We start from the raw sequence: 14,806 nt of genomic DNA, 5'->3' as shown, positions 1-14,806 counted from the left end.
TTGGAGGATTCACCCCCCCCCCCCCCTCCTTCGTAGCTCAGTTTCAAATCGGATGTCTAACCTTATTAGTCGGAGTAACTAGTTGGGATGGTAATGCGAGTGAGATTCTGTTTAAAGGTGAAAATTCAGAACCTTGTCGCGATAAGAAGGATCGTCTACTCTGAAGGCTTTAGGTGGTGCTCAAACAAAGATGCCATCTCAATCTGAAACATTAAACACAATATATGCATTATTCAAGATCAGTTACTTATTGCAAACAGAACACTTAGTCTTAGTTATTGATGTTTAAGTTTCAACAATTAATGACTTATAAATTATATTAGTCAGGGCCTTTTAATCAAATATTAAGGAAGGTAAATTTGAGCAAAATCAGACACTATTGAACTTGTTTTGAGGATAAAATCTAATTGTCACACAATCACAGGCAACTTACAGCTGTCAATGCTGTTTCGGAGCCTTTATTCCCAGACTTCCCACCAACGCGATTGAAAGCCTGCATTATATTACGATGTTGGTTAGCATACATGAGCAAGATAGATTCACACAGCCAAGAAGAATATTGCAAATTTAGTTCCAAGGAGAGTATATGTTACACAAATCCATAAAACCTAACAGCCACTATCAAATCTCTGTTAAAGTACATGAAACAACAATGACTATCTCGCTGTACAAAGCTACAAGGTATAACCTCTCAGCTGATGTAGATTATACTGTCCGTGAATCCGTTATTCCAACCACTATTTATACAATGGACAAAGAAGATAGAACACCAACATGTATAATGGCTAATTGCTTACCTGCTCCAAGGTATCACATGTCAAAACACCAAATATGCAAGGAGTACCTGCAACTCATTACATAAGGGAGATTTTAGTTTGGCCAGCCAATTGAAAAAATTGAACTGAAAATAGCATATAATGACAGAAGATGTAGTTTTTTTTAACAGAGGTAATCAAACCACCTTGTACCTTGATAAATTCATTGGAAATCCTATTATACTGCTCAGAAGCACAACCATCGAGTAAATATGACACCAGGACTAGAGCAAATGAACTCACACAGTTTTTAACTAGGATTCAAACGTAGGATCTTCAAGTTGTTGTACTATGCCTAAGTGTTCGACACAGCCTAACCATCTAAGATGACAGTTTAAGGCATAGTTAGTCTTCAACGACCCTTCTTTTCATCTTTCATGTGTACTTACACCTTCTGTCAGTTATCATTTCTAATCTTATCAATCTTGTATGTCCAAACATCCAGATTAACAAATTCATCCTGTGAATATGTTAGGACTTTTGAAGCCTAACAACCCCATATTACATGTTTAGTCTCACAACACTTTGTAGACCTTGCCTTTCACTTTGTTGGATGATGGTCCCATAACAATCCTCTATTTCAACCATCATATTTAATTCCAGATATTACATTCAAAGTTTAAACAATGTTCCAAAATCTTATCTATCAATAATACTGAAGAGTTGCAAAAAGATTAAACATTAGCATACTAATTATTGCTCATGTGGATTATAATGGAGTATGTTATCTCACCTGAATTTAGACCTGCTGAAAGTACTCCAGATGTGGCAGCATTAACGACTGCATCATAGTGAGATGTATCACCTCTGATCTACTAGCCACAAAGCAAAAAAGTTAAATTAAAGACAATGATACACGTCACCAACAAGAAGAAAGGAAATATTAGGTTATGATTCGGACATAGGGAAAGCAGAAAGGTGCCTATTTGATTTACAGAAACAAGTACCGACATAGAAGGCACTTCAATCTCTTGCCTGTGATGTATTTTTTCTTTCTTTGGGTTTGAAATGCACAGAGTTTTAGCTTTATATTACCTTTTTCTTTCCAGATATTTATTAACTGAGAAAGAAATCCAGCAGGGCACAAATACTATAGTGTTTATCAGTATGTTCAGATGAGGTTACTTCACAATAAGGCACTGAAATTTGGGCATGCCTCCCCTACTATGTCCAACTAAAACAACTAAACGTTTGACCAGTCCAACAAAGAAAAATTAGAAGACACTGACCCACAGATTTTTCCCTCCCTCACATCAATGTGAATTAGTTAAAGATGTCCATCAAATGACTTATATCTTCAGTAAGGAATCTAAAGTTCAATAGCTTCTTTCATTTAATAAATTTGCCTATCTATCAAAATAGCCTAGTCAATCTGTCTGCCGTGCTTGAGTTTTATTTGTTCAGCTTTATACTTCCATTGTTGAAGGAAGAGGATCACAACTAAATGCCAGTTTTCTCAACAGGAACAAAAGACACAGTTAATGCTTCTCATCATACTCTAAGTTGCTTCCCCTTCCGTAACTCAAAAGATCAGTTCACGCACAATGATGAACACATAAGACAAGCCAAAACAGAATAAACCAAAAGAATAACTTAAGCATCTTACCACAATCATCCATATTTCCATACACAATACAAAAAACATCATCAAATGAAACAGAATCAGAATAGGCAAATAATGTAGGAGGAAAAACTACCAAGGTAAACTTATGTTTGGAAGTGAGCTTACCACAGCCCCAATGCAGAGTATTGCTTGATATTTCTGTGACTTTCCAAGAAGCTGTGCAGTCACGCCGATTTCAAAACAACCAGGAACCCACACAACCTGCATTATGAGGAAAAAACTAGATGACGCCATGAAATGGAAGAGACAACTTCCCACCACGCCTTATTCTGTATTCGATCTACTGATACAACATTCTCCATAACATAGAAGTGCCATTTATCCCATAGTAGATCTTTATGCTCTAGTGTAGAATGTCATAGAGGGGTATTATGTAGCAATCAAGCTCTCATTTAGATTTTTCATGGCAAGCGGACCTTCGGTAGTAATTGCATCAAGTTTAAGAGAAAATACAGGTTTTGGAGGAAGGAAGGATTAGATATAGAAAACATACATCAATATCTTCCTCTCTAACCGAGTAATTCTTGAAAGTCTCCAAAGCTCCCTCCAAAAGCTTCTTGGTGATCAGATCATTAAAACGTGCAACCACCTTTAGAACCAGCAGATGGTCAGTCAGTTCCAATAACACTCTATTAGAAACATTGCCAATGAAATGAACTCAACTTCTATATGACTTCAAGTAAAACCAAAAACATAACAGAACTACAGACCAAACCCGAATTGTATCAATTGACTTTCACAATTTCTTCAAATGGAACTATTAATTCCCACAATTAAAAATCACTACTTTAAACTACAATTCCCTTTTCCATTTACGTGACACTTTTTCCTTTTTAATCTATTCCAAAATGATTGGCATACTTCTGTCTTGAATACTCTTTTTCTTTTTTAACATTTCAGGCTGCCCTTAATGACAATTGACATGCTATTATTGGAATTAACAAAGCATGACAACCACCATATACTAAGGTACTTTTGGCATGTTTATTCCTCCGTCTTATGTCCTATGTCCTATTTTATGTGACAGTGTTTGACTAGAAGTGAAGTTTAAGAGACGACGGAAGACCTCTAATATATAAGCTAAAAATATTCCAAGTATCTTTCTTTCTTGTATTAAAAAAAACTAACTTTTATATTAAGTGAGGTCCAACAAGTCATGTCATAAAACAAGATGTGTTTTAATCAATCACTTCTACACTATCAGTATACATAATTTAAATCCATCTCAACTGTTTTTCCATTTCTTAAATTCCTTGTCTACTAAATCACAACCATATGTAAGAAAAGAGCTACTCCCTTTGTCGCAGTCCCAAAAAGAATGACATATTTATAGCTACACAAGCATCTATAACTTATTATAGACTTCAAGTTATAGAAGTCGTGTCAGATTAAGCTACATCACATAAATCGGGACTAAGGGAGAATACATTCCTTCATTTCTTATCACCCTATTAAATGAAATGCTAAGACTATTGTATTGAACTGTTGCTCAAATCTTTAAAAAATGCCATTTTTTAGATGATCCGACACGAGTATAGCAACATATTTGGAGAGTCCGAGCAATCAAACAGAGTATAGATTAAAAAGAGAGAGAAAACTGACAATTGCAAACCGATGGCCCTTAGCAGAGATAACTGAACCGTTCAACTGACGAACAGCATCTGTTTTAATCAAATCCGACCCGTTTCGATCCACACAATGTCTCTCAATTGCAGACCCGAAACCTAATCAAATCCAATTTTTTTTAAAAAAAAAATCCCCAAATTAAAACCAAACAATATCAAATCAAATCAAATCGAATCGAAATCGATAAACGAAGAAATAGTATTAACCTATAGATTGAGTGAATGACAGTGCAGGAGGTGAAGAATTTACAGTTTGTCTATGGAAAGACAAACTGTAGAGCTGACGCTGAGACTGCTGAGTATTCACAGATGCTGTACGAGGAAGAAGATTGCACTGTCCGAAAGCTGAAGCCGCCATTTTTATCTTCTCAGACCGTGATTTGACTTTCTTCTTCCTGTTGGGTTTTGGTAACAGTGGCGTTTCTAATTTTTACCGCTGTATTACTCCGTTTTAAAATAAATATTTTTGTCAAGTTTAATTTATTTATATAATTTTAAATATTACGTATATATGTAACGATAAAAAAACTCATTTTGCTGATTAATTTTTTTCCGTTAAACATGAAAAAAAAAAAAACGATACGTATAACGAATTGTGTTACTGCAGGAGAGAAAGAGTCTTCTTCTAATGGAGAAGAGAGAAGACTTGAAGTCAATTCTTCCATTTTTACCCTTTTCACTCCGATCATCTTCACTTTTTTGGCCGGCGGCGGTAGCTGAAGCACTTACCGATCTCTCGAAAGGCCCTAATCACAGCAAAATTGACTCCGGCGAAGTCCTCTTCATCGCCATTTCCGATATTCGAAACTCTCTCTCCCTCCACGATTTTTCAATTGATACTTCTGCTTCTCAAGGTTTTGCTCTGTTTTTCAACGATGTAAACTTCTTTTCCCCTAATTCTCTGTTCATGAACACATAAATTGTATTATCGTAGCACAAATTTCAATCTTTTTTGTTAAAAGTACAGTAGTAGTTTGCGATTTTGAAAAGCATTTTTGATAATATTAGCGCAATAATTTGTGCTTGATCAATGTTAATAGGTTGTGAAAACGTTTCTGTTTTTATTATCGTGATTTATAGTACTTTCAAATAAATTGAAGTTTCTATGTCCGAATTTCGTTTGCCTGTGCACTATGAATATAGCCAAACAAATTTTAAACAGAGGGAGAAGGAGTAATGTTTTTTCCTAAGATCTTGGCCGAACACCTCAATTCTCTAAAATAAACACTTTTTAAAAAGAAAAATATACACTTTTGACTTCCAGAAACTTGGTCGAACAAGCTACTAGTCTATTATGAAAAAAAGTTTGAACTGATTCAATTGTCTACAAAATGCTGGATTGTTTGTGCAGTTGCTTCCTAGGGATGAAGCTGCAAAATGGTTCGAAGAAGTGGTGCCACAATTGGCTAACTTGCTTTTGAGATTGCCTTCATTGCTAGAAACTCATTATGAGAATGCTGATGATGGAGTTTTGAAAGGAGTTAAAACCGGTCTTCGCTTGTTGGAATCACAAGAGCCTGGCATTGTCTTTCTTAGTCAGGTAGTAGTTTAGAATTTTATGTATATATATATATATACTATATGTTAACTCTCCTTATTTTTTATGTGTGGCTGGTTTTTATATTGTGATACTCCTTAGTAAAACTCTGGCTCTGCCACTGCGGGTTGGTGTGGTTGTGGCCAATATGCAGGCAGGAAAGAGCTATCCTTCTTTAAAGCAATTAGCTTTCCGTTCTAGATTTCTTCCTGTACCGAATACACCCAAATGAGTTCATGTCACAACCTGAGATTCGTATGGGATACTCCACAATAAATTTGTTTCATACCTCTTTTACCCCTTTAACTGATTTCTGCAGCAGAATTTGATTATTCGATGTTGTAACAAGTATCTGTAGCATTAATTTTCATGGTTTTCAATATTCTTTTCCAGGAATTAATCAGTGCTCTTCTTGCATGCGCGTTGTTTTGTCTATTTCCTACCAGTCATAGAGGTGCCAAACATCTTCCAATGATCAACTTCGATCACTTATTTGTGTATGTTTCATGAACTGTCTGATATGATTATTGCATAGGCTTGTTTTTCTGTTCATATCTCTATATGAGTTGTTATATTCTGAGAACTTGACATAACTTCTCTATCTTAGGATACGGTTTAGATAAATAGTTTCATTAGGTTGATAATTAGATTGTAAGTTCTTAATTGAATAATTGTTATGTACGACTGTAAGCCAGAATGAGTTATACAGTGTTGAAGAATAAGAACAGATCGATTATTTTGTACACTTTCATAGTTGCACTGTGGTCTTTAAATATCTCGAACTGTCTAAATTGAATCAATGGAGTTCATGTGCTGACGTACATGTTTTTCAGGTGTCTACATGATCATTATGAAGAAGCATTCAAAAATAAATTGAAGTGCATTGTTCACTATTTTGGGAGGATATGTTCATCTATACCCGTGGGCTTTGTGTCGTTTGAGCAAAAGGTTCTTTCTTTAGAATATAGTCCATCTTGTATTCCCTATCCAAAGGAAAAATTATGGAGCCAGTCCAATATTTCCCTTTGCCATTTTGAGGTAAGAAGTGAAACTGTAATCTCAATCCAGTTATCATAAGTCTCTTTTTTTTCACACGCCATGATATCATTCTGTTTCTTTTTAGATTTCCGTTTCCGGATTAATTGAAGATCAATCACGTGAAGCTATTGAAGTTGATTTTGCTAACATGTATTTAGGAGGTGGTGCTCTCGTTAGGGGCTGTGTGCAGGTTCTTTTCTGGACATTTTTCTTTTCGTTTTCACATTTTTGAATCTAACCATTAGCCATTATTTTCAATTATTAAGAAATTTTCAAAGTAATTCATCAAATAAGTTGCTTTTGTCCTTCCTTTGCCACAATGCACCACACTTTTTGCCTTTGAAGTTAATTTTTTTTTGGAGATTTTTGTCTAATTCCTAAAGTGAATGCACTGCATAAAAGCTTCCCTATGTTTTTTGCTTTGATTAAAAAGAGAACTGATATATTGTCTGTTGATTTTCGACATTCAGAATGCCATTGCCATCATCATTTTGTTGCTTACAACCAAAACTTTGTCTTTTGTACTGATTGGTAAAATGATCCACTTGCATCTTCGTGTTTTTAATAAGGTGTTTGCAGTTTGTTTTGGCTCGGATTTAACTTACAAAGTAACTAAACCAGCTAAGTTGGTTTATTAGATACATAAATCAAACCACAGATTGTACAAATTTATCAGTTCCGCTTTTTTGTCAGTTCAGTCTGTTTCTTTTAAATACCAACAAACCAAATATTGTTGGTTTTTAAAATTTTATGCCAAACCAAACTGAAGAATATCTATTTATCAAGTAGGTTTGGTTTGGGTTCCAGTTTGGTTTGGTTTTTCGATTTTTTCAACACCTCTATTTTTAATCAATCAATCTACCATAACTCTTTTCCAAACTAAGTTACGGTTAGTTATATAGGAAGTTCTCTAAATCTCACACTTATTCCAAAACGACTTAAAAGTCTCTCAGCCAGAGCTGCACATGTCTTAGTTATAAATGAGACTTCTATAGATTTTCTAAGGAGGACTGGATTTTCTCAGCCCCAATAAAGAGTTACATCTTATACACAAAGCCCCAATTGATTGTTGGAGTGTATATGTTCAAAGATAATATCTAATAGGTAGTTTTCCTTTTAGGAAGAAATTCGATTTATGATCAATCCAGAGTTAATCGCTGGCATGCTTTTCCTGCCGTGCATGGCAGACAATGAAGCGATAGAAATTGTTGGTACAGAAAGGTTTTCGAGTTATACCAGGTGAGTTTATATAGAGAATGAATTGCGTATTTGCAACACATTACTAAGTTAACTTGGAACAAATAGGGCTTTTGCTAATTTGTTGAAGCTATAATTACATGGAAATCTTTTGCTGACATTTTGGGTCTTTAACTGTAATTCCGCTTATTTCACATCTTTCAACTGGTGAAGGCATGCCTCTTCATTCCGGTTTAATGGTGACTATGTCGACAAAAAGGACATTGATGTTCTTGGAAGGTGTAAGACTAGGATAGTTGCAATAGATGCACTGTGCTGCCCGGGAAACAGCCAGTACCGACTTGAAGGCCTTCTAAGGTACACAAGTTTCTGTACTCTTTTAAAATGCTTCTTTGGAATATAATTGTTTCATGAAGTCTGTTGAGTCCTTAAACAGATGATACTGAACTCTGTATGTTTTGGATTATCTTTTAGGTACAATTAGGTTCTGGTTTATCTGTTAATAAATCTGTACACGTTGTATGCTCCTCTTTGCCACAAATGTACTCAATTCTGGAGCTACAGAGTGACCTTGTAAGAATATCTGCAAACTGATCAATTGACAAAACTTGTCGCAGTGCACCTTGACTCGACCTTTTGTTAGAATGAAATGACAATCTACTTCAATATGTTTCATTCTTTCATGAGACAATGTTGAACTGTGACCACCTCATCTAGAAGTAAGCTGTCAGAGAGAGTACACTTTTGTTTATTTTGTTGTATCTTCAATATGTCCCCTCACATGCGGATATGATTATTTTCATGGTCAAGCACGTGAAACTTCTTTTAATAATTGGTGGCGGTGAGTTGAACCCGTAATCTCTGCCTTCTCTATTACCAAGTAAATAAAAAAGTAAAAGTAGATATTTTAGTCATTAAAGGTACAATCTAGTCTATTCTTATATGACTGACTACACATCCATCTCTAAGACACTCATTTTGGGGAAATGATGGACTTCCACAAGATTAGTGTCACAGAGATGTGGATACTAACATGGATGTGCGATCTCACTAGGTAGACAAGAAAAAAATTGACATTGTTTAGCAAAAAATGCAAATAACACACGTTGATGATAAAATGAGAAGTCGCTTTGAGATGGTAAAGTAGTTTTTTTTTTTTCTTCCCTTTTCATGTGAGGCTGTACGTTGAATTGATAGGTTAGCATATTCTGCACTGAGGGTGAGACATTTTGACATTTGAAATTCTAACTATTAGTTGATTAACCATGGACCTTTTGTATTTACAGCAAAAATGCTTGGTAGTTGTATTTATTTATTGATGATAAGTTGAATATGTTGTGCAGGGAGATTAACAAAGCATTTTGTGGCTTCATGGATCAATGCAAGTGTCATCAGTATCAACAGCTTTTCAAAGATGATCAAACTGTTAACGCCACCGGTGGAAGGTCCATTGTTAATCTTCTGGTGGGATTTCCTTTTATCATTTTCTAAATCTCCCTCATTTTGTTATTTCCTTTTTCTCCCCTTTCCCATAGCTCTATAGGTATTTCAATTTTTTCATGATCTTAATTGTCTCCGATAGTCACTTGGTCATACTTCAACTTCATCTCAAGCAACCGTGGGAACATCAGGGAATCAGTTAGCCAGAAATCACGAGGGGCACAAGTGTCAACCTTTAGACAATATTCAGCATGAAATTGGTGTTGTGACCGGAAATTGGGGTTGTGGTGCTTTTGGAGGAGATCCTCAACTTAAAGCTATGCTTCAATGGATTGCTGCATCTCAGGTTGTTCATTCTCCTTGGACATTTTCCTGCATTTTTATACGGGAAGTATTGGCTCATGTGAGGCACAGAGCAGTTGCCTTTTTTTCAGGGGATAAATGTACTTAGTGCTTTCTTTTCAATGTCTAGGCGCATTCTCTTTCTCTCTCCTTTTGAGTCGCATCGTAGTTTTTAGGCATAATATATAAACATGACACTCAAACTTCATGTAACCACTTCAACTTTGAGAGTGCACATCTAAACATCTCATCTTGGTCTCAACTAACTACTTAACACCCCAACTCATCCCCACTGTGTCTCATGGACACCCGTCGCTGACACGTGTCACATAAATTTTGGAGGTGTTCGGAAGATCATTTTGTAAGTTGGAGTGTTCAACTGTCACAATGGAGATGAGTTGAGGTGTCTAGATATGCATACTCAAAGTTGGAGTGTTTATTTGCCATATGAGGCCAAGTTTGAGTGACTGTTTATGTATTATGTCTAGTTTTTAACTTGAGGTTAATAATCTTTGAATTCTTGATACTTGTAATGGTTTGTGCTTTATTGCTACTTGTAAATTGTGTTAGACGTTTAAAAGCTTTCGGAAAGGGAAAATGATGTCATATAGACAGAGATGGATGCAGTAAAATGTCAAAATATCAAATACCTTCTTTTAGATGTTCATTTCACTTTGAACATCATCTTCTTCTTTTTTTACATTAAATTTTTATCTCCTTGCATCTCCTACAGGCAATGAGACCTTTCATCTTGTATTATACATTTGGACTGGAAGCATTGCAGATGCTGGAGCAGGTACTTTCTGTCTGTTAATTATTCTATAATGTGTCTGGTACGAAGTTTCATTCGACTTTGAACTGATATGTTTAATCCTAAGGATGTTTGCCGATTTGTTATAGTTTCTGAAAGTCTTGGAAGCTTATATCCGCGTGTGACATTTCTTTGTTGAAAACTTGGTCTAGGTGACTCAATGGATTGTTTCACATAAGTGGACTGCAGGGGAGCTTTGGAATGTGTTGGTGGAATACTCATCTCAGAGATTGAGGGAAGAAACTAGAGTAGGTTTCTTCAATTGGCTCATTCCGTCATTGTCTTCTCACGATGACATACTCAACGATTCCTATGATGATCGAACATGTTCGTGCTGTTGAGCTTAATAATGTTGCTCGGTGCATGTATACGCCATTTCATTGTACTGTATTATAAGGTGAGATGTGTCATCATGGTTCTATCAACATTCGAACTTGGGACCGACAATGTGAAGCTAAGATAGGAGGAGTTGTTGGTTAGATGAAGTTCTAGCTGTTATTATTACACTTATACTCTAGTCAAGTTAGATACTTGTAGATTGTAAAATTGTGGTATAATTGATTGATTGTTAGCTAAATCGGGTGAAAGGTTTGAAAGGAAGAAAAACTATTTACTCCTAAGGTGCCCCACTAATAAGCAACAGCAACAACAACGTACCCAATGTAATTCCATAGGCGGGGTCTGGAGATGGTAGAATGTACGTAGATTTTATCCTACCTCGTGAAGGTAGAGTCTATTTCTGAAACACCCCCCAATAAGAAGCATATGGTAAATTTTATTTGGTCGGATTACAATTTCCGTCTTTTATAACTAGTGATATGTTTAGGGTCGTTAGCTTGCACATACCTTGATATTCCATTGGATACCTATCACCTCTTACTGCATGTATCAAGTAACTTTGTCAACCAATGTTAACACATGTGAAAAATTGTGCGTTTTTTTTTGTTTCTGCTGAGATTTGAATCATGATCACTCATAATTCACTCACTTCATTAATAGCTAGGCCACACCCTTTCGGTATTACAAATTTAACTATCTCCCTTTCATCATTGAAAATGTGTGAAAAATTGAAAACAATACTCTAAATACCCACCCACCAATAATAGAAACCCCAAATTTATAGAGGACAAGTAAGGTATATTCTCAAGGCATATACTTCTCATAGAATATATGGATATTCTGAGCATATATTAATAGTCATACAACTTACAACAAAACATTGTCAATTTGCTATCTTCTTAGTTTCTTCTTACAATATTATTCAAGCTCTTGTGTAAATATAGGTATATACAACAATAACATATCCATTGAAATCCCACAAATGGAATCTGGGGAGGGTAGAATGTACACAGACCTTGTCACTATCTTGTGGAGGTAGATGTGTTGTTTCTAAAAGGCCCTCGACTTAGATGGAGCAATTCCATGTATATATAGGTATATATATGCTAAAATTGTGTAGTTATGAATTTGTTTGTTGATGGTCATCTATTCATCATATCATTTGGCATAGTTTTTGCAACCATTAATATGCCATGATTAGATGAACATCAACAAACATCTTCATCACTTCATGTTAATCCCAAGATTATTTGATCATTAACTATTACTGTCGATGTGTTTGTGCCGACTTGTGTGCACCTTAACTAATTTCACTGGTTATTGAATATTTGTTTCCTTCCACCAGCATCGCATAACTCAAGCTTGTATTATTTTTTTCTTATATCTTAGTAAAAGGTCGTGATTTTGCTACTAGAATCTTTGCGTTTTCATTTTACGCCCCTATACATTTACTTAGTTTTTCATTTCCTCCAAATTTCTCATGCCATGAACAATCTTAGCTCAAATGCTTTATGAGGAATTTGAGTTATCAAGAAAATAACTGATTTTGGTCTATTTTGTAGATATACAACTCATATTTGATCATATCAAAGGGTTTTCCAACTAATATTTGTAATTTTGATGTTATGGTAGGTAATTTTAAAATGATAAAAAATCATTTTTAGTGGATAAGGTTTAATTATTATTAATTTAACCTGAATAAATGATAGTTTAAGTATTATCTGCAACAATAATTTATTTATTTTTTGTTTATCCCCACCTAAGATGGAGAAGACAGCACACATCTCATCATAGTCACAAAAACCCAAATATCCCCCAATCCCCACCTACACCCCAAAACAAAACAAAAAAAATAAATCTTGAAGCTATAAATACACCGTACTTAAATTTTTATAAAATTGAATAACTGAACACATAAGTTCTACGTGAAATAAACATGTAAGATGCCATATAGGATGTCATGTAGGACACGTGTGTTTACTTGTAGAAATTCTATACAAGTTTAAGTGTCTACTTCTGTATATTCAAAGTTGGAGCTCACAGATGTCAAAGTTAAAGGGCACATTTATGTATTATATTGCTATAACAACTAAAATCTAATTATTATGTTGCGATAAAAGTTGTTAGATTCATTTTATAACTTTATTGTCATTATGAATAAAGTTTAATTATTATCTCATACGTAAAAATTAACTCTTATTGCAACACAACAATAATAATTCTTTTATTCATATTCATTTCAACTACAACGTAACACATTTCATCAAAATCAACAAAACCCAAATACAAAGAAAATCATGACAAACACACAACACAAAATCAAAACACCCAAATTAAACAAAAACCTTCAAAACTCAATAACTAGACAGTACACTCGAATTTCCAAGTCCGCAACACCCAAATTTTGGAAGCATATTGTTGATGACAACGTCAGAAATACGATGATAAGCTTCATCTGTCAGATGAAGCCCGTCCCAATTGACGTATTGGGACGGGTTAGGACATACATTAGTACTAGTTCCCGTACATCCCCCGTCTGTATTGTATCGTCCTCCACTTCCACAACATGCCGATACCAATGTGTTTGGATTAAATCCCAACCAATTGGCGTATCGAAAAATAAACCTGAACCCACCATAGTAATCCCCATACACAATTTTAACACGTGGGAACTCACATTGTAGATTTTCTAGAGCCTTCTTCAGCTCAGTGTTGTGGTACATAGCGAACTTATTATAAGATTTCAAACAACCAAATTGATCGTACGCATCTGGATTCGTGTCAGGAAATCTTGTTAGGTATGTTGATAGACACCCAAAAGGGAGAACTCCTGGAACCAAAATGCGAGTTGATCCTAATTGGATCACATCTTTGATGGCACTCATAATGCCATCAATAATTAGAGGTACGTATGTACGTACCTCAGGTTCAGATTTAGTTCCCGCTCCAGCAAAAGCATTCCAATAATCAACTCCACCAAACTCTCCTAATACTATAAGAGAGTTTCGTAGAGTTCTAGCACATTTGGACCCACATGTTGACTGGAGATGAGATTTAAACCACTCTAATTGACTGGGGAGAGGAACATTGAATTTTATAAATCCAATGCCCTTCTCCACCAAAAAAGAATTATTCATCGCCGTTGCACCAGCAACGGCGAAATTAGCACCTTGACTAAAGGAAACACCTGATTTGTCCAAGTAAGCATTGACGAATGGGAGATTGAGAGCAGAGGCAATGTAGTCAGTAATAATACGACCGTCAGTAAAACGTCCAGTAGGTTTATGAAAAAAGGTTTCACCATAAGGTAAACCCCATGCCTGGGCCGATGTGACGGCACCAGGTATGCGGATCACGTTTCCAGCATCGGCGAGAGAATCGCCGAACTGGAAAAGTGATTTGATGCGACATTTTGTTAGGACATCACAATGAGAAGAGTGAAAAAATAAAGTTATTATTATTAGTAAAGGAAAGAAAGAAAATTTGGATAGAAAAAGAGAAGCCATAATTATGAAGAATGATTTGTTTTTTTTTGGTTGAAAACTTTGGAATAGTAAAGTGCTATTTATAGAGAAAAAATAAAACGTACATGCATGTGAGTTTAGATCGTGATTCAATACAAAACATATACTACTAAATATATTATTTAATGCATTTTTTATTTTTTTTTGTGATCCAAACACCAAAAGTTTTATTATGTAGTGTATGTTTTAGGTCTATAAAAACTAACATTTTAAAATATTGTGTTTTTTCACTTCTAATCACATGTAATTTTCTTATGTTCTTTTCGCTATGGATTCAAAGTGTACCTTTGCACATTTATAAAAAGGTGTAATTATTTTATTTAATATATTTTTTATGTAAGGAGAAACAAAAAGGTGTAATTTTTTTATTTTATACATTTTTTATGTAAAGAGAAACCATTGAAAAATATTTTAATTTTTTGACTTACATTCACATATATTAAATATATATTAGATACAAACATTATTATATATAAAATACCTCTTCTATTTATATTGTATTTAATAAATTATT

At 34.8% G+C, this 14,806-nt stretch overlaps 3 protein-coding genes and 1 non-coding gene across 4 annotated transcripts; 2 read left to right on the top strand and 2 right to left on the bottom strand.

Moving 5' to 3' along the window:
• Positions 1–21: 21 nt before the first annotated feature.
• Positions 22–4,491, bottom strand: LOC102603912 (6,7-dimethyl-8-ribityllumazine synthase, chloroplastic-like). The gene is made up of 8 exons (XM_006342382.2): positions 4,272–4,491; positions 4,042–4,163; positions 2,933–3,028; positions 2,545–2,640; positions 1,549–1,627; positions 798–844; positions 434–493; positions 22–203 (listed from the first exon to the last, which is right to left on the bottom strand). Exons 1-8 carry the CDS (start codon positions 4,420–4,422, stop codon positions 156–158), a joined length of 699 nt encoding a protein of 232 aa, XP_006342444.1. The 5' UTR covers positions 4,423–4,491; the 3' UTR covers positions 22–155.
• A 155-nt stretch (positions 4,492–4,646) lies between these two features.
• LOC102600760 (poly(ADP-ribose) glycohydrolase 1-like) lies at positions 4,647–11,046 on the top strand. Its single transcript, XM_006342630.2, has 11 exons — positions 4,647–4,941; positions 5,416–5,604; positions 5,995–6,098; positions 6,435–6,639; positions 6,725–6,829; positions 7,760–7,878; positions 8,050–8,193; positions 9,180–9,300; positions 9,419–9,622; positions 10,352–10,414; positions 10,582–11,046. Exons 1-11 carry the CDS (start codon positions 4,693–4,695, stop codon positions 10,768–10,770), a joined length of 1,692 nt encoding a protein of 563 aa, XP_006342692.1. The 5' UTR covers positions 4,647–4,692; the 3' UTR covers positions 10,771–11,046.
• An 853-nt stretch (positions 11,047–11,899) lies between these two features.
• Positions 11,900–11,986, top strand: MIR827 (microRNA MIR827). The gene has a single exon (NR_127248.1). It is a non-coding gene; the product is annotated as a microRNA MIR827 (primary transcript).
• Positions 11,987–12,975: 989 nt separating this feature from the next.
• LOC102600437 (acetylajmalan esterase-like) lies at positions 12,976–14,274 on the bottom strand. Its single transcript, XM_006342629.1, has one exon. The coding sequence runs from the start codon at positions 14,272–14,274 to the stop codon at positions 13,123–13,125; it is 1,152 nt and encodes a 383-aa protein (XP_006342691.1). The 3' UTR covers positions 12,976–13,122.
• Positions 14,275–14,806: the final 532 nt, after the last annotated feature.

Source organism: Solanum tuberosum, unplaced genomic scaffold (assembly GCF_000226075.1).
Source record: "Solanum tuberosum cultivar DM 1-3 516 R44 unplaced genomic scaffold, SolTub_3.0 scf00034, whole genome shotgun sequence".
Classification (NCBI taxonomy): domain Eukaryota; kingdom Viridiplantae; phylum Streptophyta; class Magnoliopsida; order Solanales; family Solanaceae; genus Solanum; species Solanum tuberosum.
The sequence above is the reverse complement of the archived record's forward strand: the minus strand, read 5'-3'. Positions and strand labels throughout refer to the sequence as shown.

Bases quoted from the DNA above. Each gene is read 5' to 3' on its own strand.
- LOC102603912 (XM_006342382.2), bottom strand. From the start codon at position 4,422: ATGGCGGCTTCAGCTTTCGGACAGTGCAATCTTCTTCCTCGTACAGCA. The intron at 1,628-2,544 runs GTAAGCTCACTT...TGTGGCTAGTAG, and splicing joins TACTCTGCATTGGGGCTGTG to ATCAGAGGTGATACATCTCA. The intron at 494-797 runs GTAAGCAATTAG...AATATAATGCAG, and splicing joins CATGTGATACCTTGGAGCAG to GCTTTCAATCGCGTTGGTGG.
- LOC102600760 (XM_006342630.2), top strand. From the start codon at position 4,693: ATGGAGAAGAGAGAAGACTTGAAGTCAATTCTTCCATTTTTACCCTTT. The intron at 5,605-5,994 runs GTAGTAGTTTAG...ATTCTTTTCCAG, and splicing joins GCATTGTCTTTCTTAGTCAG to GAATTAATCAGTGCTCTTCT. The intron at 9,301-9,418 runs GTGGGATTTCCT...TGTCTCCGATAG, and splicing joins GGTCCATTGTTAATCTTCTG to TCACTTGGTCATACTTCAAC.
- LOC102600437 (XM_006342629.1), bottom strand. From the start codon at position 14,274: ATGGCTTCTCTTTTTCTATCCAAATTTTCTTTCTTTCCTTTACTAATA.